This window comes from Perna viridis, chromosome 15, assembly GCF_037379345.1.
Source record: "Perna viridis isolate PV_CMFRI_1.1 ecotype Kerala chromosome 15, ASM3737934v1, whole genome shotgun sequence".
Taxonomy (NCBI): domain Eukaryota; kingdom Metazoa; phylum Mollusca; class Bivalvia; order Mytilida; family Mytilidae; genus Perna; species Perna viridis.
In genome coordinates this window covers 21,082,350-21,108,750 of record NC_142459.1, presented here as the reverse complement: position 1 = coordinate 21,108,750, position 26,401 = coordinate 21,082,350, and the positions used below count along the sequence as shown (strand labels likewise).

General features: G+C 31.9%; 1 protein-coding gene across 2 annotated transcripts; it reads left to right on the top strand.

Annotated features, from left to right (window-relative positions):
- Positions 1-431: 431 nt before the first annotated feature.
- Positions 432-24,570, top strand: LOC148597441 (uncharacterized). Of its 2 annotated transcripts, none has more exons than XM_088564403.1 (32): positions 432-547; positions 1,794-1,829; positions 2,626-2,658; positions 4,221-4,259; positions 4,551-4,589; positions 5,200-5,238; positions 6,618-6,656; positions 7,048-7,083; positions 7,437-7,732; positions 8,712-9,000; positions 9,859-9,885; positions 10,215-10,250; positions 10,785-10,820; positions 11,205-11,231; positions 11,804-11,830; positions 12,983-13,009; positions 13,263-13,298; positions 13,741-13,767; positions 14,859-14,885; positions 15,201-15,227; positions 15,606-15,632; positions 16,358-16,384; positions 16,756-16,800; positions 17,207-17,296; positions 18,134-18,259; positions 18,700-18,807; positions 19,082-19,189; positions 19,485-19,529; positions 20,253-20,378; positions 20,789-20,896; positions 23,243-23,296; positions 24,340-24,570. In XM_088564403.1, exons 1-32 carry the CDS (start codon positions 496-498, stop codon positions 24,477-24,479), a joined length of 2,199 nt encoding a protein of 732 aa, XP_088420529.1. In that variant the 5' UTR covers positions 432-495; the 3' UTR covers positions 24,480-24,570. The 2 variants fall into 2 exon arrangements, with proteins under 2 accessions (XP_088420529.1, XP_088420530.1); XM_088564404.1 differs by lacking the exon at positions 4,221-4,259 and adding an exon at positions 4,085-4,117.
- Positions 24,571-26,401: the final 1,831 nt, after the last annotated feature.

Genomic DNA, 26,401 nt, shown 5'->3' with positions numbered 1-26,401 from the left:
TTTCTAAGTATTCTTGGTCGATTTCTACGACAAGCTGAGTCGGGCTTTGGGTCTTTTTCCCCCATAACTACCGAGGCCCGCACGGGGCTATAAGATTTGAGCTGTGATTGATTATTTAACCCATTAACTTCTTTTACACAAAGCTTTTTACGAATGCTTTAAGAAAAAAATAATGTTTTAGCATTTGGTAGGTATGTATTGTCTTTATCCAATTGTATTGCACCTTTGTATTTATGTTCTTTTGTTTATTTCCGTCATTCACTCATTACAACTCGGCCATACTGGTATTATATGATAAAACTTATCGCATTCCTCATTTTATGTCCAGCAAGCAAACGAAAATCTTAAGTTAGCACTAAAACAGCAATATAACAAAGTGTTACTTATCTAAATCTCCTTAAATAAATACAGATGTTAAGGACTGGTTTAATCCATCAGACGTAAACGATTGGTAGTATTTAAAGAACACTCAGCGTCGGGCGCTAGAGACGGAAAATGGACAAGCTCCTGGTTGGATACGTTTCCCTGGCTCTATGTCATCTAACAGGTCAGTTATTTATCGTCTATCTATATTTCATACTTCAAGGTACATCAATTCCCATGATTTTAATAGATTATGCATTTAAAAGAGTAATCATGGGAACCGTGATTCTAACAGAAGGCAAACGAATGTCATCCAGGGTCAAAGACAAGGCATAGAAAACAGACAAACACAACAAAGAATATTAAATTACCAAAACAATATGTATAAAGCAACAAAAGTAAAGGAGCACCTCAGACTCTACCAAAAACTGGATGCATGGTCCAGATGCATCGGTAGGGTAGGTGTCCAATGCTAAAAGTATGTAGACCTTGATTAGAATTAAACAGAAAGTTCATAATCCGGGACAGACGATACCAAGAAACGAACAAACACCGTCAATAACAGATATAGTATACCTCAACACAACGACAGAATAAATATGAAACCCCGGCATACGTGAACATAGTAAGTTTGCAGATTGAAAAAAGACAAAAACTTTGTAAAGTCACACGATAATAATCAACGCGTTCATGCTGTCAACTGTATTATTCATATAGGAATATAGTACCTGTATGGGGAAAGCTTCCCATTCAATGGTATATGGGGGGATGGGTAATGGGCATGGGTGATGGGGATTTTGAATGGGGGGATGAGGAAATTTGTTTTTAAAAGTATTTATTAACGTAAAAAATATATTAATTTAAATTTAAATTATCAGTTTAAATGTTGAAAATTTATAAATAAAAACTGTAATTTGATAATGTAAATATTTGATAAGAAATATGCAATTGGGATTCAGAGGGGCATAGGGATTTTTCTATGGGGAATGGGGATGGGAACAATAGGAAATGGGGGATGGTGTATGATGTAAGTTTATACCATCCAAGATCTGTAATTCAAATATCGGTAAATATGGGAAACATAAAGAAACGCTCTGTGCAATTTATAAAGACGAAACAAAGCTCTTTGTTAATGTTTTTTTTTTCTTTTTTTTTCATTTTTTTTTCTGTTGTGGTGCGATTTTTAAAATCCTTCAATGGTAAAAAGATTAATTGATTGATCGAGTGTTGGATATCGTCATTAGACAGATATCTCATAAATTTCAGAACGATAAAGATTAATCGCAAAAAAAAAAGCAAACAGCACAAAATTTTATTTAAGATAGTTTCACCATTGAATTATTCCATCTGACCATCCGATTAATTTGGTTTTAAATTTAAAATCATCCAGTTCAAACGTTTATGTTAAATGATTGTTGTTTGTATTTCAGCCGCAATTCCTCCAGCTTGGGGTAACTGGAACAAAGGTAGGCATGCTGTTATACTCCAGAAGATAAATATATAGATAGATAGATCATTCTGTTCATTCGTTTGTTTGTACCAACTTCTAAACCGCCACCTTTCCTCTCTGAAACAGTTTTGAATTAGGTGAAACCTTTGTATCCTTTTTGAACGGTGCCATCGGATACCTAATGTTTTGATGTTTACATCTGACTTACTTTTTGAGGAGTTTCCAGATCCTGAACATGGACTTTGTCGGTAGTTAGTCTAGGAAAGGGACAATCTTATAATCCGAAACTCCTTTACATCTGCCGAAAGGAATTAACTGAAAATTTCCAACATTTACTGTCAAAAGTATTATCATGTTCGTTTTTATATGAATGATTTAAGGGGTTTCCTGGTGTTAAAAATTTACTTTGCCTTGGTCGACCAAGGGCAGCCACATTCTTATCAGCGACCCGTCTACAACTGTCGAATGGAATTGGATTGTCCTAAATCGGTTTAAGGAGACGGAGTCGGGAGTCACAAAGAAACCTTTGCTCAAAGTTTTTGTATTCAAATACACTCATTGGAAACACTTCCTAAATAAAAGTTGATAGTGCAGAATAATGACAAGACAAAGATTAAGGGAGTTTGCGGAATTTTCGCCATGCACTAGTAACATATCTGCGTTCTCGGCATGAATGATTACAATTTGATCATTTTCGGTAACTAATTTCCTATATAATATATAGACTGTTGTTTTAAAAATATTTTTTTTTTGGTTAATTCTCACATGTGTTATAAATTCAAGCCATAGATGGTTTTGTTTTGCTGTTGTAGAAACTACACCTAAGCCATGGGTTGAATGGGGAGGCAAGTATGAACCTTTATATAAAACTAAAAATCATATCTTAAGAAAAACACCAAGCGTTTTTCTCCTAATTGGCCTTGATGATTAAAAACAACATTAAATCATATTTAGTTACCATAAAGAAACAAAGAACTTACTTTTGTTTTAAATTTTATTTAGTGTTGTTTTTGTTTGAAAACTTCAACAAATGATATTGTTAACAAACCGCAATTTAGACTTTCAAATGAGCCTATGTTAATATCTTTTTTTTTATCATTTTATATAGAGTATAAATATATATATACATATACGATTGAGTCAATTCCTGGTTTGTTTTTTTTTCTGTTATGATTAACCTGGTAAGAAATAAATACGTTTGGTGTATTCATCAGCACCATGAAAACTGATTTATTCAACAGGTCATAGTTTTCCTTTCCTCGTTTATCTACCCCGGACTTGACTTTTTATGAGCAACTCGGTGGGTGTTTCTAGAAAAGCAGAGGACGGTTACCCTACCGGTGCACCTGGTCCATGCTCCCAGTTTTTAGTGGAGTCCAAGTTGCTCATTTACTTTTGTTACTTTGTATGTATGATATTAGTTCCTTTATGTTCTTTGCTGTGTATGTCTGTTTTCCATATCTGGTCTTTGTCCCTGGATTATATTCTTTTGATTACCGCTATAACCTTGGTTCCCTTGATTACTCTTTGGAAAACTGATCTCTATTGATCAAGCAGGTAGACAAGACATAAGCTTATTAATGAGTCACACCTCCCCGCCAAACACCTAAATATATATATACGTGTGTTTTAATGATTGATTGATTGATTGTTGGGGTTTAACGCCCGAACATTCATATTTCAGCTATATTCAGGCGATTGATTGATTGATTGATTGATTGATTGATCGATTGATTGATTGTTGGGGTTTGACGCCTGAGCAGCTATAAAATGCCCTTGCCTCTGTCATTTTACATTTCCAATTTTTGTACAGATTTTATGAGAGAAGCAGATCGTCCTCCGACGATTTCACGGATTACAGGATTTCATCATTACATATAGTCAAATTTTTAACCTAGAACTCCCTGACGTTCGTGTATTGAAATATAAAATGTATCTATTTCGAGTGGAGAAATCTTGTTATCATCTTGAGACAGAAGGAGAATCTATATACATATATACATCTTTTCTCATTCATGTGTTTTAAAATTCAATTTTGTTGTAGTAATCCTGACAATCGTTATCTAAAAAAGCAGTGTTTTATACTTTCATATATATATATAACTTTGTCAACACCATGTAGAATACATACACGATTCCTTCTTACACTATTTCATTTATTTACTGTTTTTTTTTGTTTTTGTTTTTTTTGTTTTTTTTTTTTGTTTTTTTTGTTTGTTTTTTTTTTTTTTTTTTTTATAAAATTCAACTTTATGTTCGTTTATACTTCAGGTTCAACTCCAAAGCCATGGGGAGATTGGTCAAGTAAGTTCTTTTTTTATCTTTTTTGACACTCCTTTAACAAGTTATAGTTAATGATTCCTCTTGATCTACGATTTATCTTTATAACTTTTCATTTATATTTCAGGCACTAGTTCAACTCCAAACACATGGGGAGATTGGTCAAGTAAATTGTTGTTGAATATCATTTTTAAATACCCTTCTATTATCTTTTCATGATTAAGGAAATCAAACAGTTTTAATATACGACATCTGTGGAGCAATTTTGAAAAAAAAAACATTAACCACAATCTTAATACTGAGTCTTAAGACCTCTCACTTCCCAAACATACCAGCATTCTATAAGATTTGAAATATACATGTTTCGCTCGCTCATATACTGCTTTTCATCAGTGGTATATAGTTAGCTGATGATTTGCAATTTTTGTTTTCTTTGAAATTTTCATTCAAATTACAGGCACAACAACACCTCCTAAGCCATGGGGAGATTGGTCAAGTAAGTTCTGTTTCATTGTCCATTCTTAACACTCTATCATTACCTTTTACTAGACTAGTCAGTCGACGTTCTGTAGAAGATATCCATTTAGACCGGAAGAAGTACAACACTAGATAAAGTCATATTTGTAACTTCAGGCATCTTGTTCAATATTTTTAAATATGGTACAGGATTTATTTAAAACGTATACACTTTTGGGTTGTACACTGCTATATATAGTTAGCTGATAATTCGTTAGGAATTTTTCTATATATATACAAGGGTCTGAAAAATTTCCAACAACGTTAGAACTGTCAATTTTACAACCCCAAAGCCATGGGGAGATTGATCAAGTAAGTTTGTTTTAGATATCTTTTTTCACACTGTACTGTTATCTTTTCTGAACCAGTATATCAAAGTTTTGATAAACAATAACCGGCTCGAGAATGATGGATTAAACGTAAACGTAGACTTGACTTCTCGTCTTTCCCACAATATATTATGATACTAAATAGGATGTATTTAAAATATATACACTTTTTTGCGTGTGAACTGCCTTTTCGCCTGTTTCACACAGTAAGCTAATGATTTATAATTTTTAGCTTGATTTAATTTTTCCTTTATATTTCAGGCACTACTACAACCCCGAAACCATGGGGTGATTGGTCAAGTAAGCTGTTTTAATATCATTTGTGTTATTATCTATACAATTCATCAATTTTGATAAACGATCTCAATATGGTAGTATGAACTGATTGTCCCCCGCCGCAACTCGGAGTGGGAACATATAAATGCTGGTGTCCGTCCGTGCGTCCGTCCGTCCGTCCGAAGCTTGTGGATGCAACTCCCCAGAAACGGCTGAACAGAATTCGACCAAATTTTGTAGCATTGTTTGCCACCATATGTAGCTAGTCATACTTAACCGCTATTTTGATTCAACAATTTTTATGGGAGTTATGGGACTTTGTTCATTTTTCACATTATTCTCATAGGAACACTTTGTGGGAGCAACTCCTCAGAAACCGCTTAACAGAATTTGTCCACATTTTGTAGGATTTTTGGCACCATATGTAGTTGATCATACTTAACCGCTATTTTGATTCGACAATTTTTATCGGAGATATGGGGCTTTGTTCATTTTTCACATTCTTTTTTTTTGCGGATTTTTTATTTTTTGTTGTATGAAGAATTCTTAACCTAACTTAATTTGATTCATTAAGATACATTAACCTTGAATCGCCTCATGGACTTACCAAAGCACATAAATTTTGAATCCGCTATTTATACAAGTGTCAAACATTTGTAGTTCAACTCTTTCTACAGCAGCGGGGGACATATGGCTACGCGTAGCATTCTTGTTTTTTTTATTATTATTTAGTGCACGTTCAAGCATAATTACAAGAACTACATCCGTTTCGCAGGTAGTATGTGTTTTATCATTCTCATTGATCTGAATGTATATATATATGTTTGTTTTCCTGTATCTCTGTACCAAAGATATTGGTGTTTTGAGACTAAAAGTAGAGTATGAAATAAAAATGAAGCCAAAGTATTATTTTTAGTCTCAACACCTTTCCATCAAAATAGTTTCTCAAATACTATAAACGGTCTTAAAACCGATCCGTGCAACTATTTGACGGATCGATGACCGCTGACTGATCTGATCGCAGTTTTGTTATGTAAAATGACGGATGACCGTTTCATGTAAATTTGAGAATTTCCGTTGGAACGAATCCAATAAACCGCATCAATTTTATCTTAAATTAAAGATTCTAAATCCACATATTTTATTTTGTTATAATAAAACAAATGTAAAGTCACTGGTCGCCTGATGCGACCACACGAGTTTAACGTATAAGTTTGATGGATCAATGACTGATGTTTGATCGATAACCGAATGAAATTATAGTTACACGGATAAGTTCAGGTACTGTAAGTATATTTCTAATATATGCATGTTTCGCCCATACACTGCCGTTTTCTTTTGTACACAAGTAGTTTATAATTTATGATTTTTATCTTATTTTCACTTTTTCATTTGAATACCAGGTACTACTACAACTCCAAAGCCATGGGGAGGTTGGTCAAGTGAGTTGCTTTTAAATTATTTATTGATATTTTACTATTATTTGCTTACTGAACAAATGTATCAAAGGTTCTGATAAAAGATCTGAGTGTGAGTGCGGACAATGACATCAACAAACACCATATTAACGTCAATAACTCACTGAAGTGCAAAGACAGTCGAAAGTTATGACGTCATATAATTTCAAATATTGTGACGTCATATCTTACGACTAATTAATTTAATAGTTATGAATTTAGTGAAAATGCCTCATGATCACTCCCAAATACTTTATTTTAACTTTTGTCATTTTTTTTATATTTATTTTAAGTTTAATTAAGGTATTAAGGAATTTGAAAATCATTATTCAAACAAAGCAATTTATCATTCTTATTTTTTTATTTTATGATACAGGTACTAAACCGCCTCCGTCATGGGGAGAATGGACAAGTAAGTTTTTTTTGTAATCATTTAGTGGTAAGTTTGCGTATTTGAATATTTAATTTTAATTTGTTTACTTAGTAAAATATTTTAGACGATATCTATCCAACATGTTATAAAAGGTTAATGAATACATTGCAACATAGCTTATGACTTCTGTTTATCTTTATTTTTGAAAACAATCTTTGGTTTCTTTTCATTGCTATTAACATCATGCAATATTTTGACATTTAAATTTTACTTAGGTGATAAAATACTAAATTTTGAAATTATACTGAGAATAAAATATATTTACATAAAGCAATGGAAAGTATTGTCTAGATGGAAGAGATTTAAAATTGAACAATTTAATTTTTTCTAAGATGGGAAAAAGTGTGAAGCCAATGCCGACATGGTATTTCTGTTTGACGATTCCTCAAGTATCAGTCACAATAGTCCAGGAAATTTCCAAATTATGAAGAACTTCATGAAGAAAATCGTTAATAGCTTTGAAACAGTTGGGCCATCTGGAGCACAGTTTGGAGCCGTCATGTTTTCTGATAGAGTTGACGGACCCTTCCATTTGAACACGTTTAGCACTAAGGCGGCAATAACACAAGGAGTACAAGATATCATACCTAAAGAAGGAGGATCAACTGCAATAGGCGCTGGAATAGAGGTAATAAGAGGCTGGTATAACCTGTAAAAGGACGAAATTTGATATACATATATTGATATCTTTAAAAATAATCATGATTCTGACAGTTTACATCAACTGGAAATTAGTTCTCTCCATGATTCACAACAACTCTATGATATGAGCTAGAAACTGATAAAAAAGAGTATTTTCTAAAAAGATACGAATCAATTAACGATCTTTACTCTGTAATACAGGCGTCGATTTCTCAAAAAGTCGGTAATGTGCAATTGGTCGTAAACTATGATGTCACAATGCTATTTAAGTCATTACTTACAATCAATTTTACTTAATGATTTTTTGTGAAATAGACTCCAGGTTAACTTCCTGTCAGATTGAAATTTGGAACTTACTCTATCTGCAAATTAAGTGGTGTTTAGTATATGAAATAAAGACAAATATATTCAATGAAATAAATTGATTTGATTAAACGTAGTCCTGAACTACAAATTGTGATTTTATTCATACTCTAAGTTAAAGACTACATCTTTTATGAAAACGAAGGTGGTTGTACAATATATTCATAAAGCCTTACAACTTGTCTTGTTGATGTTGCTGTTTTTATTTATTATTTTTTGTGTTTGTTTTTTATCATTTTTTGGGGTAAATTTCCAGAGTAAAATTTAAATTTATGCTTTCAAAAACGAACTGTTTCTTTTTAATTTTAATTTTAATTTTAATTTTATTTTGGTTTGCTTTGATTTTTGCACGACGAAAGGTTGAAACATCTCAAAGTTTCATAAGTTTTTTTTTAGTATTTGTATGTGTAATAGCGGTAGTTAGCGCACATTTAATATATTACAAAAACACTTTGAGGTCATGGAGTAAATTATTTTGTGTACTTTTACAATTTTTGTGAGTATTTACCAATCATTGATTTTTTTCCCTTTTATTCTGCCAAATGTTTAAGCGATAATAATTAAGTTTAAAATATATGATATGCTACGATTTTTTTATTCAGTATGTAAGATTAAACAGTTTCTTGCCTGCTAACGGAGGTGGCAGAGATGAAGTTGCGAAAATTGTAGTTCTTCTCACAGATGGGAAAAATAACGGTCAACCACCACCCATTGACGAAGCATTGAAGCTAAAAAATCAGGATGTTACTATCATTGTTATTGGAGTCGGTTCTGATGTTGAAATGAACGAACTCCGTCAGATAGCATCACGGGATGATTATGTCTTCCATCCAGATACATTTGCAGAACTTAACTCAATTTTGGATTCCGTTCTATCAATGGCATGCGACGGTAAGTTGAAGTATGTCCAGTTATAAGGAAATCTTAATCTGTGCTTAAGGATGTTCGATATCATGTTCTTCCATTTTCGTCAGATTTTCAAATTCGTCCCGTTTTAATCCATTTCATAGCGTAAATATGTTTTGCATAGAGACTCCGACTATTATTTTATGATTTCGTTAAACACACCAAAAATGTTACTCTGGTAGTTTTTTTTATTGAATCCTTGTTATTTCCTCAGTGTCTAAAACCCACTAAGACAAAAGTTATGAAAAAATTAAAGAAATTCTTTTTTCGTATTAAAAACAGAATCTATCCCTGATTTTAACATTCGAATATATACCTATCATTTATATATTAGGTGTACCCCTCTTACATATTTCTTTGTCATATGTATTTTTTAAAATTAAACCCTTTTGAAATATTTTGTTTGTACTTTGTAACGTGGAGTCGAGTTTTAATGATGTATGAGGCCAAGATATCAACTTGAGTATATGAACTGTATTTTATACATGTGAGAAATCCCGACTCTTTTGACGTCATCAGGAGCAAAAATCTCGGTTAATGAGAATAAATATTATATATAACAAGAAAAGACATTTTATTGGGAAAACACGTTGAAACTGGTATGTACATTTTGAGAGTCTTACAAGATCGTCTTTATACGAATGATAAAAATATCAGAACATGACTTCATAAATATTAGGACAAACGAAGTTGTGTCTGCGTATATTTATAAAATTATGTTGATAAAGGGTGTGTTGGTAATATGTTTAAATGAATGTCTGACAGCCAATTGAATATTATTTACAAGTTATTGTAGCAATGCTATATTAAAAAAGACTTCTCAACAACTTTCTGTCTTTTCAGTTTGTGAAAATGGAATGAATCCTCATGGTATGTAATATTATTCATATATCTTGTATTTCTGGTCTGGTATTTAAATTCCTTTTGGAACTTGGTACAGTTTAACATAAATAATTCGTGTTTGAGAAATAATCCCTCACTTATAGAAATATCATTTACCTAGCATAGTGTTCATAAAGATTCAAATAGTGAAAACAAGTCAATATAAAAATGGCAATTGTAGTGATTTGTTAAAAAGATGTACTTAATTCATAATTAAAATACAATTTTGGTAATGAATAATATAATAAATATGAAAATTTGGCTACCTTTGTCGTCTGTAGAAAACCTTTTTCTGTGTACGTCCATTTTGTTTTTAGGTCCACCAGGTCCACCTGGACCACCTGGTCCAAAAGGTAAGCAAAAGACCATTTACACTCAAAGACATCCTGTCTTTCAAAATTCAATACTGTAAATTCAGTCATTATTTTGATATCTATCTATATATTTTTCTTAATTTATGTTTGTAGATTGTGGGGCAATTTCAGTCGCCAGAGTAATTACTTCTTTAAAACATTGATTGTATATCAAAAGTGCTTAAGTTCGTATTTATTGGATGTCGCGATAAAGGAACTCACAATTCATTTAGAAAAAAAAACAGAAATGTCTTAATATGCATTAGTTATATCTATTTGAGACACTAGCTACATACTACAGTGCTTTGACAATTTTGGCTTAAATCATCAAAAGTAAGTAGTAATTCTATTTAATTTGAGGAAAATATGTAATTCATGTGTTTAATCAATTCATTGAAGCTGATTGTCATTTATATCGACTCGTGTTGAAACATACAATTTAATTGTAAATGAAATACCAACCGGGAAATTCTATAACAATTGTTTTCTTCTCAAAAATGAAATATCGTTATGTATTTGTATATTGCATTTCAGGTGAAAGGGGTGATCCTGGTGAGCCAGGACCTCCAGGTTAGGTTTATTCTATTTTTTGAGTAACAGATACAAGTAGTTATCCATATTTTGTTGATATTTTGATATAAAATAGATAATTTAAAGTGAAGTAGTCAAATTAATCAGAATCGGAATCAGAACAGTTGGATTCCATTTTTATTTTCTGGAGGATAGAACTGTATTGTTCATTGGGCTTAAAGCAAACCCAATAAGGAAACGTTATTGAGTGATGGATACTATTTTATGTTCAATTTATTTATCTTATTACGGCTTTAATGCAAGTTTTCTTTTTGGTCTTCTTTTTGGAATTGTGTTATTCCAAACAAAACAATGCAGACAAACATACAAACAATCGTTCCCATTAAACAATGTTTACGTTAAAAAATGTTGTATCTGTTACAGGAAAGATAGGACCAAAAGGCCCTCGAGGTAAGTTACATTTTTTTTTTAAATTTGATACTAGTTATCGTGTTTAAGTTTGAGAAACTGAGTTGTGTTTAAAAAATCTCAACTTTAGATTTTCCCTTAATCGTTGAGTTTCCATAATGTCGTCCATAGACGTACTTATACTTGTGTACGCCAATGACGAAAATTATATATTTCCTGTTGTTTTCTTGCTGAATTCTCTTTCAACATAAAGTTCAATGACGTCACAATTTAAAACTACATTGTTTCATTGACGTCAAAAGGTTATTCGGAGACAAATCTTGGGTCATTTGGAGCAAACCTACAAGTGTGAATACATGTATTATCAGTAATGTGATTTGTCGACATCTGAGTCTACGAATATCTCCGTTTGAGTTTCATAATGAAACCGTGCCCTTAACACCTTAAAAATAATATTTCCACAGTGAAGAATAAATTTTGGTAAAAGAAATACTACGTCGTATATTCATTGTTTGATGTGTAATATAATTATCAGATGTCGATCTTCCTGTAAATGATGAAACTCAGTTATTGCACAGACATTAAAATGAAGAAATAAATATATATCTTTTCAGGTGACAAAGGACCAGTTGGAGAAAGAGGTACATTTTTATCAACGAGAAAGTAAAACTCAATTGAAGTGGGTCATACATATTATATTTGTATCTGATAAAACTTGTAATAATTGAGAAGGGATAAACGCACATATATGTGACAAATGTAAAATACATAAGAAATTTACGCACTCAGCGTTTTGTATACTCTTTTCAAGTCACTGTTTAAAAATATACATTAGAATTTCATGTTTTACTATTATCATCTTGATTAAAAGTTTACGTGAAGTACCGGCATACATAAATAGCTTTTTGATACTTTAATCAGATTCAAGTATCATCGAAATACAAAGATTGAATCATCACAAAGCGCTCATTCTATCGATTTTCTACAATTTGATCAGATTAATTTCCATTGTTACAAAATAGGCATCATCACTGAACTTAGACAAGTGCAGAGACTGAATATGTATCATTAAGATGTCATTTTATCTCTCAAGTCGCACGACTTCATCAAGATATAGGTCGTGTTATATCATAATTTGGATGAAAGAGTAATGTAGAAAATATGTATTCATAGATGGTATTGAACGCTGTATCGATATGCGGGCGAAGCCAATGAAGCCAAATACACGTGTATTATATTGCACCCTTTTATTTTTTGAAGATTACGATTTCAGATCAAAACATATCATTTTGACATATGAATATTTTCACCATAATGTTTGAGTACAGATTACTTTGCTTCATTCTACGAAAGTAGCCATTTCGCTTTTTCTAGACCACAAGAGTCAAGGCACCATTTTTCACATTTTCAAAATATAGAAGATATATTGGAAAATAAATGCAAACTTTCTTCTTCAGCTCTGAGAGCTTAATAAAAGTTTCGATTGAGTAGAAGCCTTGATAGAGTTATCGTCTGGTCGTGAAAAGCGAAACATTTAAAACAGTCATTTCTTTTTTTTTTTTTATTTTTTTTTGCTGTTCTTCAATATTTTGAAAGTTTTAATAGACAGAAAAAAATTTTAATTTATGAAATTTTGATCAGCAAATGTCTTCATTAATTTGTAGTACAAACGTCCTAATTAGCGTATGTACCCTTGAAAGTCGAAAAATAAACCAGGTGAGCTTTTCAGGATTCCTGGAGCCTTTGGTATTCATTCGTTACAATAGTGCATCATGGAATTTTTTGTGTTGTAGGTGTACCTGGAATGCCTGGGGATAAAGGTATGAATAAAATGTTAACATTAATTTATGCCATTTTTCAGAGTTCTATTTTGATAACAATTATGTTCAAAATATGGGCAATGTTTGTTCAAAGAAAAAAAAATTCTTTCACTTGTTTTCAAGTTTCGTGCATTACATATATATATTTCCCAAGTTAACCATTGTTTTATGATCATGCTTTTAGATTATCATCGTTCAAACCTAGTATATTTTGGTCCTTTATTTCTGTCGTAAAAATGTAATATTTTTGTAGGTGGCATTGGTGATCAAGGTCCCAGAGGAGAACCCGGTGAGTATATAACGATTTTTACAATGGCCCAATTAACAACTTTGTTGTAATGACATAAAATGATTCGCATCATAGTAAACATATATTAATATTTGGAGAATAAATGTCTTGTGGTTTTACTTCATTGTAATGACGTCAAATTGATGTCACAATTATTCATCATTTACCAAATAATCATGAGAATTGTAGATTGTAGGACATTTTAACATCCAGAAAACTGTGTCCACATCCATGAAACATCTGTCGTTTTACACATATGATAAACTATGTAATAATGATTTTGTTTAAACCTGTCACCCAGAATAATTACCGGAAAGCGACAAAAAAGTACAAATTGAACGGAACAACTAAACTTTGGTGAATGTCAACCGATTTTTTTGTCCTTTTATGTTTTAACATTTATGCTGGATATTACTGCTATTATGCTTTTTTTATTTTATAGGACGAGACGGAAGACCAGGATTGAGTGGTAAACAGTTATAAAATACCATGCACTTCTTATTTTCTCAAATCATTTTAAATTGTGTAATTAAGTTTATTGTCATTTCCTACTCGCAGGCAGTACAGATTTTTTTATGTGAGGGAGAGAGTTGAGTATATTCACTGGGGAGAATAATGACATTTGTAAAGATGTATTTTTTACTAAAGAGACAAGCATATTCCTATTTTCAGCCACATGAAATATTCTTACCTTACCCACTGGTGAGATCAAATACGCGACGTTTTTGGCGTCATAATAAAACATTTTATGAAGTCCTGTTAATTCAAAAGAAGTGTTATTAATTGGCGTACTAATCGCAACATCAATTTTTGAGAATGGTCTTCTGATTCGCTGAGCCTCGTTGGAAAACTTGAAATCATATCCTTGGGTGTCAGAGATTTCTCTGTCATTCATTATCAGCGGTGTTAGTTCTAAATGTCAAATTCCAAATTATATGTTATTCAATAAAGCTTATGTAGTTTAAATGTTTAAAAATATGAATAAAGAATACTTTAGTTAATGTAATTTAAAACTGGAAAAAAAATTAAACATTCTTTCCCTGGAATGGAGTATTGGATAAGATTACAAGATTACAGGGGAATAGTGGTTACAGTGTGTGATGTAAAAGTTCGATTCGAGAGTAGTGGATATTGAGCAACTGCATGACATTTCTCTTTCGGTACATTTTGCAATTTTGCATTTTACTATACTGTAATTTTCGTTAATATCAGATTAAAGGGAGCAACTATTGTACATAGGATTTGAAAAACAAAAAAATAAGCTACGTTAAAAATATTCACAAATTTTCCACAAAGTACTCTGTACAAACAGTGGGCAGTCACTATGTCCTTTATATGAATAAAAATAATAGTTTATTCGAGAAATTATAGATTTCTTTTTGTTTGTGTGTTTGTTTGTTTTCTTTAGTTTGTATTTGTTTGGTTTTGGTTTTGTTTTGTTTGTTTGTTTGTTTGCTTTTTTTTTAGTTTAATTTTGTCCATTACAGTAGAAAACATATACAATGAAAACAACATGGTGTTTTCCTTAAAAACATTGATATAAGTTTATTCATATTGTAGGGCAAAAAGGCGAACCAGGAGAACCAGGTATGTGTACTAAATATGGACATACAAATATGGTCATAGCAGTATTGAAAAAGTAAGAAAATTTGCATGTTTTGTGTTCAAATTTTCATTTTTATGATTAATTTGATGTTAGCATTGTCTTTTTCCCTTAAAAAATCGGTATCTTGTCTTAAACTTTTAGCACTCAGTATAGCTATCGATGTTCAAATTCAGCGTATTTGTTACACACTATACACTTCATTCACTATTATCCGGAGTAAAAAATGAAAGTCGTCCTTCCGAGTATTAACAGTTTGTTAACATAAGTTACTTTGAGTCAAATGTCTTTTTTTCTAGGTGCACCAGGACAGCAAGGAAGAAAAGGTAGTATCTCAAAATATTATTTGACATAAAACCTAATTTTACACCTTAAGTATTTTGTTTAAGGGATTTAAAAAAGACAAACTTGATATTAACAATTACCTTATGGAGCAATAATGACCAGGTGCAAGGGTCCCTGTTTACAGTAAGATTCCCCTTCCAAGAAAGAAGACATATATAAGATGGTTTAAAATTCATATCATTCATATATCGTGTTAAGTTGCGAGAGGTATTTCACAATAACAAAAAATGAAAATTTTGCTTGAATCTGTTTATACCTGTAATTTGTACAAACATGGCTGAAATAAGCTGATATATCATTATCTTTTAACTATTAGTAGTATTATTTTAAATGATATACGTTTGTGTTCTACATTTTAGGTGAACAAGGAAATAGGGGAGAACAAGGTATGATTATTAAAGAAATCCAAACCTTATTTAGGTGGTATAGCTCTACTAGTGGTAAAATATCAGAGTTCCACTGACTACGTGCACACACATGAGAATCATATGGTATTCGTCTTATGATTAACGTATGAAGTGAGCAAGATATGATTATCATATGATGATCATATGTTCTATCATATCACAAAGTTAACATACATGTATGAAAATCATATTACATTCATGACAATAATATGTAAACTATCATATGATTAAAATATGAACTGAGCATCAAATGATTATCATATGTGGCAAATTCGGCTTTGTAATTGTTCAGTTATTGTCCGAACACAAGGAAAATGATTATTTGTGGTCTCTTTTGGCGCCGCATTAATATCATTAGAAACATGTTGAAGTTATAAAGGGTTTTCTAGCGTGTAAGAAACCATAATTTGTATGAGAAATGAAAGAAAAGGTGTATTGATGTAACTATAGAGTTTTTGTTTTTATTTAATTAATATTAAATGATTCATACTTATTGCAAGAAATCCAAGTATTGTTAAGCATCAGCAGGTGCAAGGTCTTCTTTTCATAGTCAGGTTCATAATTATGTAATTGTCATATTCCATTTCCTTAAAGTTACTGTTATACATGTGAAAATAATTCATAATCGAACATGATTCTGTTTTAAATAATTCTTTGATGTGGCTTTTTGCCTTAGACAAGATTGCATTGTGTTTATTTTGTAGGTTATCGTGGCCTACCAGGGTACAGAGGTATTTTTTTTAAATAACATGCTAATTGTTTTTAAGATAATGGTCATAGCTAGTTTTCATTTTTTTTCTGTGTACTAATGAATTAATTTGTATAGAAAAAAACACCATTACACAAAAATCAAATACAAGCAATTTTAACTAGCATTCAGAAACAAATATGGAGACGGAATGCATGTGATATTGATGTTAAGTAATAGTTTACAAAGTTATTACGTGAATTTTTCGAATGAAATTAATATTACATGTAACTCTTTGGCAGTGTTTTGAACAATTCAGTGTGAAAAATAATAATCATACCAAAAAACTAAAAACAAAAAGAAGTGATGACATTAAATCAGTGTCATATTTCATATCATGTTATGTTGTTCCAGGAGAACCCGGTGAAAAGGGAAAGTCGGGCGACCCAGGTTTAAATGGTAAGAAATGGTATATAAGAGCTTATATGACCTGGGAATATAAAGTACTCGTGGTTAACACATGTAATATAATGTCGATTTCGTACTTTTTGTGTCTCGAAGCAATGACTTTTTCACCCTATTTTCACTCTTTTAAGATATTTATTATATAGTTTTTAGAAAGCCCAAAATAAACCGTTTCTGTACAGCTAGGCATATTTTTGTCTTTCCATGTTACATTATTATTACCCATACAACAAATGATCTGCTCAATTCTGGTATGGCTAACGTTTGTTTGATAACAGTAGTTATTATATCGAACGAAAATGTAATTATGTAAAATATTTATATTCGCTGTTTTTTGTCTCTTTAGTTTCCCATTGTTTTCTCGAAATACCAATCGTGCAAAATAATTCCTCTTATTCAGGACAACCCGGAATTCCAGGGGCTAAGGGTGAGAGAGGCGAAAATGGAAAGCCAGGACGTGATGGTATACCAGGAATGAAAGGAGAAAAGGGTAAGTTATCACCAGTCGGCATTCCCGGACAACAATTAAAAAAACGAAACATGAACAAGATTAGACCGATAACTAGAAATCTGCGGTGAGGACAATTAGAAGTCATCAAGTGATAAGATTCCATACGTCAAGGGGGTAAATACAAAAACACCATTATAATCAAATAAATATGAAATTCTAAATCCAAAAAGTACTCAAAACCAAAACTATCGAAACAGAAAGCCAAAATCCATCTGTTATACAAGAAATGACGCGCCAATTTTTATTTATTTTGCAATTTGTAATACTGTGAATTAAATCAAATTGTCGATTTTCAGCATTTCAAAGGATTGTTGCTGAAAATCAAAACGTAATTGTTTTCACATTAATACTCTTTAGCATTTTCTTATTAGGGAACAATTGTAAATTGTGTAACAACTTCACATATTTAAATCAATGATTAAATGCAAATAAAAAACGAATGAAAAAAGTGGGAACGACAGCATTGCAAGATCATTTATCATAAGGTCAAAGAGACACCATAACTACAATTAACAACAAACAATTGAAGACGTAGTTATTATATGGCTTGAAAGAGTAATCAAAGGAATCAAGATTATAGCGGTAATCAAAAGAATGTAATCCAGGGACAAAGACCAGATATAGAAAACAGACATACACAACAAAGAACATAAAAGAACTAAAATCATACATACAAAGAAATAAAAGGAAATGAGCAACTCGGACTCCATTAAAAACTGGGAGCATGGACCAGGTGCACCGGTAGGGTAAGCGTCCTCTGAAATTAGCCTATGTGTTGCCGGGTAAATAACTGACATGGTTACGTTTTCACTACAGGTGAACCAGGAGTTCAAGGGCCAATGGGTGACCGTGGTGAACCAGGCTATCATGGGGCACCTGGACGGCCAGGACAAAAGGGGGAAATGGGTGATAAGGGTATGACCGGGGAGCAAGGTGTACAAGGTAAATGAATATCTACTATATCATTGATTATATAATTGGCTTTTAATCTTGTGTCTCTGTTTATTTCATACATTTTATTTTCAGACCTTTTGATATATTAAATTTTATTTAATGCAAGGTTTAGGATATACCTTGGTTTTTAAATTAATTTTTTCAGCCGGTAAAAAAAACGTGTTTGCTAGTAAGTTAATTCAAATGATTTAGGGCAGATGCATTGTTAAAACTTTACTTTTCACGATTTTTTTTCATATCAAAAGGAAAGGCAAACGCCAATTTACTGTTCAGTTATAGCATTTTTTTTTATTTAAGAACACGTGCAATGGACAGGAGAAGAATTTTAACTATAGTTTAATTTCCTTGCATATACAAAACCATATCATGCGATGAGCGATCATAAATGTCTGTAAGTAGATGTATGATGTTGTAAAACATATTAATAGGAATTAACGGTGAAGATGGAGAGAACGGCGTACCAGGGACAGATGGTATACCCGGAAACAAAGGTGCTCATGGAGATAGAGGAGCACCTGGCACCGACGGATTAAATGGTTTGTTAGAATACAAAATTTGTTTTAACTTCGCTTACAAGTCAGAAATTGTCTTAGTTAGCTTGTGATTTAACATATATACATGATTGTGTTAAGTATTAAGCCTTATATTAGTGGGAAAATTTTCACATCACACATATCATTTTATACAAATTGAGTGATTAAATTTTGTTCTTGAATGTTTCACATTTTACGCCGTTTATCTAATTTGTTTGAAGAGGGATGTGTAATGTTAAATGGTGTTTAGTTCATCAGTGTTGTCTTGATTTATTAGGAATTCCGGGAAGTAAAGGAGTAAAGGGAGACCGAGGAGATAAGGGTCCATCGGGTGATCCAGGAGGCAGGGGAGATCCTGGAAAACCAGGAGAACCAGGAACGAATGGTTCGATTTTTTATATGTGCATTTACTTGGAAGGTTCAATATCATGCGTGTTTTTGTTTGTTTTTTTTTCCACAGTAAGCCATTATAGGCGAATATAAAAATACATCCCAAGAGAGTTGACCATACGTATTTAAGCAGTTTTCTAAATTCCTACGTTACATTTTGTAAATGAGAGTATTTTTCAAGCTTCAAGTATCAAATAAATTTCTTGTACAATGGTGTAATTTAAAGTTCCCATTGTTTCCATACTTCGCAACCGAAACTTGTAATATTGCTTAACCTTTTTCATTGTTAGGTGAAAATGGAAGAGATGGCATACCAGGATTAAACGGAATGAATGGTAATATACTGTGTTTATTATTATTTTAAATATATATAAATTTATTCCATAAGAAAGTATATCTAAGAGGATTTACATCATCAAATTAAAGGTAGTATATTACAACATATGATTTCGTTTTTTACAATTAATATACGAGAGACCAGGCATAGTTAACATATGATTTGGATTAGAAATTCAGCCTACAAAAGCCATGGTTTATTAAAAAGGCATAGATTTTCAGGTCGTCACATAGCCAAAAGGAATAGATTTTTAGGTCGTCAATTACATTTTTATACATACTTGAACATGCGCTAGACAAAAATGTTAATCAGATATCATATATATTTACATTCATATACATGATTTTTTTTATTTAGTAATTGTACTTTCTTCTGTGTTTATTGTTAAAAATCTGCAACCCGTGAGTATCCATATTTTTATGAAAAATGGAGAAAATACATTTCTATCTCTATTCCATTTGTAATATCATATATTCATTGCACTATTTTAACTACTGTCACCAAACAACGCCACATACATGTTATGTGTTTAATACCGCAACTATTACATTTTTACAAGGCGCAGATACACTGTTTTAATCGCATTTTCGACTGTATTTCTTGAAATGCATTTCAATGATTTTATGAGTTAATTCTGAATACGCTACATTCAGATCATTGATCATCCATCTTTTAGCAAGAGAAAATAATGTCAGTGTTTATGTCGTTTATATGTTTGTAGGTAAACCTGGGCTAAAGGGAGCAAAGGGGGACCGTGGCGATGAAGGACCTATGGGAATGATAGGAATGTCCGGGCTTGAGGGTCAACCTGGAGAACCTGGTACACCTGGACGACCAGGTGTTCCTGGTGAGTTGTTATGTTATTTACTCTTCATACTATACGTGTTCGTATGATTTCCCCACCCTTTACTTACGTTTACTATTCTTATATCACTCGTTTATTCCGACGCAGTTGACCTTAAAGACGTTCTTCTATGGAAACGCAAGTCACCTGATCGCAATTCTATTTCACGATTGGCCAAATACTGATAAATTAGTGGCGTTCGAAAAAAATACTGTATAGAAAATTTGCAATTACGTGTCAAGTGTAATTTTCTTGAAAGAAATGTGGAAACTTAGAAGTTTAAAAAAAAATTACTGCGTCGGCTATAGAATATAGTACATGTCTTTTTTTGGTACGTTTGGGAAAAAGATAAGTAAAAGATAGATTTCCCTTCCCTTTATTTTCCTATATAATATTTCCGATACATAATGTAGGAAACGCTGGAAAAGATGGTGATGATGGTATTCCGGGAATGAAGGGAGAAAGAGGAGATAAAGGATTAACTGGAGACAGAGGAGCACCCGGCATTCCAGGAAAGGATGGTATGTTTATATTTGTCTTTAGCATTTTATATTATCCAGGTTGATTTACTTAATGACGTAGGAGCATTGTATAAACTAACGATAGTATCTTCTTATGGTGGATGCTACATCAATATCCTGCAGAGAGGGTATATTCACTATTTCAAAGACCTATATTTCTACCAATCATGGCTAATACTCCACCTCTTTATGCAAATTAGTACAGTACACTGGGAACAGCTCTGCAGAATTTTAATCAGTAGTTATCCTGTATAGCAAAGCTAGCGGAGTGATACTTAATAAGTGAAGCTGCCGAGGAGTGTCTCTTCGTATTTGAAAAAAATAGTTGAACTTTCTCAGAAAGACCTGTTATTCATTTGCCCTTTATTTTGAATATATAATATGATTGCATTCTTTAATTGAAAAAAAAAACATTTGTTTTATAAGATTCGGTAAAGTCGTCTATTTTTATTGTGATTAGGTTAGGCAAAATTAGTTCTTATCAGACTTCTTACCTTTCTGTGCTACATAATACTACGTGAATTCCTTTCATCTATGGCAACATCCCCACAGCGCATACATATGAGGTTCAAGCGTTATACAAGAGATTGCCGTGAAAAATAATGCGATTAGGCCTCGTAAATAATATGGCCACTTATCAAATAAAATTTAGAATGTTTTCGGATAAGCAGGTGACGCTTACCCTACCAGTGCATCTGGTCCATACTCCCAGTTCTAAGTGCGTCGGAGTTGCCCATTTACTAATGGTTCTTTTTACGTGTTATTTTAATTATTTTATATTTTTTGTTGTGGGTGTTTGTTTTCCTTGTCTTTGTCCTTATCATTAGGTTATATTCTTCTGATTTCCGCTCGAATTTTGGTTCTCTTGATTACTATTTTTAAACAAAATATTCAGACAATATCTCCAAAATAAGATGCCGGGGTAATTTAGGGTCTTGATATGTTATTTCGATAAGGACATGAGTAGCCCTCCACATAAGAAAGATTAATCAAGGGAACCAAGGTTATAGGGTATTCAAAATAATGTAATCCAGGGACAAAGACCAGACATGGAAAACAGATATTCACAACAAAGAATATAAAGATACTAAAATCATACATACAGGGTAACAAAAGTAAATGAGCAACTCAGACTCCACTAAAAACTGGGAGCATGAAGCACGCAAAACGTGATTCATGGTTTTAAAGCCTACATATTTTTATCTTTGATATTTTTTTTCAATGTTGTAGTAAATAGAAATTAACATGTGGCTTTTCGTACATTGTATAACACTTGTTCTTAGGAGCTCGATAATAAAATTATAATATAAATATTCTATTATACCATATAATTCAAAATTAAGATAGAAATCTGTAAATGACACTACTATACAATAGAAACTGTTGGATTTTTTGTGTGGATTATTTTCTAAGAGCAACCAAACAGAAAGTAACATGTGGCTTTACGTGTAACCCTTGTTCACTGCAGATATAAATCATATTAAATGTGCTGTAGAATTCAAACTTCAGGGAGATAACTCTGTAAATGACACTAAAATATAACAGAAACTATTGGATTGTTAATGTTTATTATCTCTTAACAGCAGACAAATTGGAATGAAAAAAATATACATTTTATCATATAGACCTACAAAGCAATTTTATACCGAAAATAAAAAATATTTAGGTTTTTTAGGTGTATGACATTTTACGGAATTTGCATGATTCTTACATAAACTGCTACTTATCACTATTTTTATACGCCCGTCTACGACGGGGCGTATTATGGTATACCGTTGTCCGTCCGTCTGTCCGTCATCAACACTTCAGACAATAACTGGAAACACTTTCACCAAGGTTTATGAAACTTTGGTGAATTGTCCATATCTATGACGTAAGCTGTCTTCCGATTTTTATAAATTTCAGATTTTTTGTTTCCGTGGTATGAATTTTTATACTAAATAAGAGAGGATTTTTCAAGTTTTCGCACAATAACTTTTATGAATCTTTGGTGAATTTTTCACATCTTTTAAAATATGCTCCCTTCCGATTTGTATAATTGTCAGAGTTCATATTTCCATGTTAAAAAGTTTTACTCTTTGAAAAACGGCAGAAACGGCTAAGGAAATTTATTCGTTGAAAAATCGTTGAAAGCTGACCATTTGTTATGATAGTGCCAAATTTTGTGTTCATTTTTATTTACTTTTTTGGCAGCTCTTAATTATCATTATGTAATATAACTTATAATTTCAGTTTAAGAACCTTTTTTTGTTCATAAAGATAAACAATCATAACGAAATAAATATTTAATTATATGCATGGTAGAATAGAAATATATATAACATTCTTCTGTCTTTCTACATACAGGAACCATCCGTGTTATCTTTGACAACTATGGAAAATTTAAAATTGGAAAGTACCGTAAGTATATGGCCAGAACCGAGTAAACAATTCTACTCGAGTTTTGAATGTATTTATCAGGGCATATTCTAAATATTCGAAAACAGATTTTGAAAAAGAAGGTTACGTACTATTATATGTATTTGCTCATAATTGCTCATATTTTGCGCAAATTTACATTTAGCAAAATGTTCATACATATATATGGTGGGGTCAATACTGAATCCGTAATTGCTTTATAAACGTGCATCGCTTTTACATGCGACCAAAATTTAAAAAAAATTCCGGTTACTGCGTTACTAAAATAGTTTTTATAATGTGTTGCATTGTCTCATGAACTACTTTTACAAAAAATGTACTTATTATAAATGTAACATTATTCCAGAGAGCAACACTGTGATACATGAGCTTGCTACATTGTATAGTTGCTCTTTTTACGTTGTTATCCTCAGCGAGTATTTCACATGCTTTGTTACGACTAGCAGAAAACAATGTATTGAATGTAGTATATGAATATAATGGATCGATCGAATCCACGTTGTGTATTTTTATTTTCCTGTGAATTAACTTGATTAATATTGCGACATTGTTTCCTTTTTATATATTTTGTGTGTCTATGGAACTTGTATAGAAGTAAATTGTTATGTGGTTTCTCTTAAGGCGGTAGAACTGGGGTAAGGGACATAACTCATGAAATCAGTGATAGGTTTGTATCATATTACATTTCATTAAAGTCTTTCAAGCTTTCAAGCTTTGAAACAGAATGAAATCAGTTCAAGTTACTTTGATTGTTACATGAGATTGATGTAATATATTGAATACAAACGTTCCAATTATTTAAAAGAGTTTTGTCCTTTACCCTAGGTCTACCACATTAAATTTATACCAGTTGTCGAAATGGCGAAAATTGTAATATTAGAACTTTTTCATCTACAAATCAAAAGTGTAAACAAAACAAAACAAAACAAAGCACAAAACAAAACAAAACAATAAGCAACCAACACACAAATCACCAAATAACAGTGATTTGATTTTAGTGTCTTATTGCTATTCGATATTTACAGAGAAGTCCAAGTTAAAGAAAATCATTTCCAACGCTAGTTTCTCAAGCTGGAGTGGCTGGAGTGAATGGAATAGCTGGACTAGCTGGAGTAGCTGGACTCAAAATAAGCCGTCATCAAACTGGGTGGCATGGAACTATTAATGCATGAAATCCGTTAAAACACTGAGTTTAGATGTTGTATAAAACGAGTCACACATTGAATTAAATGACATTAAAAATTTCTGTTTTCTTATCGTGTTTTTTTATTAATATTGAAGAAAAACTTTCTTCCTCCATACAGCAGTTTATAATTATTTCGGAATTAATCTCAGTTTTAACCGTCATAGTTTTCCTTTCCTCTTTCGTCTACCCCGGACGTGACATTTCATTTGTAATTCGGTGGGTGTTTCTAGAAATACAGAGGACGTTTACCATACTGGTGCACCTTGTCAATGTCCCAGTTTTTAGTGGACTCCGGGGTTTAATTTACAATTGTCTATTGTACGTGTTATTATGATTATTTTATGTTTTTGTTCTGGGTGTCGATTTTTTCTGTACAGTCTTTATCCTTGAAATATTTTGTTTTCATTTCCGCTCGAATGTTGGTTCCCTTGATTACTCTTTGACCATTTGTTTCCTCTCATCAACCGCTGTATTGTGTGGATATTGAAATTGATTTTTTCTACAACTTACGAACATTTCTGACATGAAAGGTACGTGTAGTTGGAAAGCGTAGTTTTTGTTGTTAATTTCTTTAATGTTTACATTGACACAACTCATAATTGGAACGTTTGTATTCAGCATCTTACATCAATCTTATGTAAGCCTCTAATTAACTTGGATTCATTTTATTCTGCTTCAAACGAAAGCTTGAGAGGCTTTGGTGAAATTGAGTATAATGCAAACATATCACTGATTTCATGAGTTATGTCCCTTACCCTAAGTCTACCTCCTTAAGTCGACATGAAAAATGTCCTCTAGAAACAAGTATTCTGGCCAAAAATTACCAGCATAATTTATTCTACTGAAAAGATATTCTCAGCAAAAACGTTACCAGAAAACTCAAAACTAAAAAAACTAACAGTAAATACATTAATTTATTAAAAATTAATATAAAAATGAGACGTGTGCTGCGTCACGTGACATTCAATAGCACTGAAATATTATGTTAAATCTCATATAAAATTCTAATTTGAGCAAGATTTTTTTACGGTACCTACATAAAATATCTGAAACTAATAAATTCACACTGAGAACCTGAAATGAATGACCAACTAGAACTCAATTAAAATCATTTACGAACTTGTAACGTTACTTACAATTATTTAAGCTGTAGGAATTCAAACCAAGTACAGAGCTTTTTATCTTTAGCCTATAATTAAGTTTGTTACGTTTCTATTACTCCTTGTTTGAATTAGGTTTAGTAAATGTTAACGATAGTTTAAGGAGGTAGACCTAGGGTAAGGGACATAACTCTTAGAAACTACTCTTACAGATTATTGGAACGTTTGTATTTATCATTCTACAAACATCTCATGTAAGCATCAAAGTAACTTGGACTGATTTCATTCTATTTCGAAGGGAAAAGCTCGTAAGGCTTTGGTGAAATTGAATATGATACAAACATATCACTGATTAAAAGAATTATGTCCCTTACCCTAGGTTTACCTCCTTAAACTCTGGGGTTTTATATATTTATACTTTATATATATCGTTTCAGACGCCAAGAATATGGCATAATGTTCTGAAATTATTTTTCTTATTGACATTTTCAGGCTTGATATACTATGTATTTACAAATCACACAAGCAGTTGTCTTATCGAACGATTTTATTCAGAATGTTTCAAACAATGATGTCATCTTATGAAAAGAAGGGTATATCGATCACAACGATCGCCTGCTAAATACGGCAAAAAATACATAAGCCTCTACACAGTAGGACAATTCAGTCCAAAGGCATGATGCTCATCAATGCAGACAATAAAATACAATTTAAGAATAAAATACCCTGGACTGGTTCCCGACCGCAGTATTCAGTATGTTACACATTACAAATATGAGAGAGTATTTCTAGTTACTAATA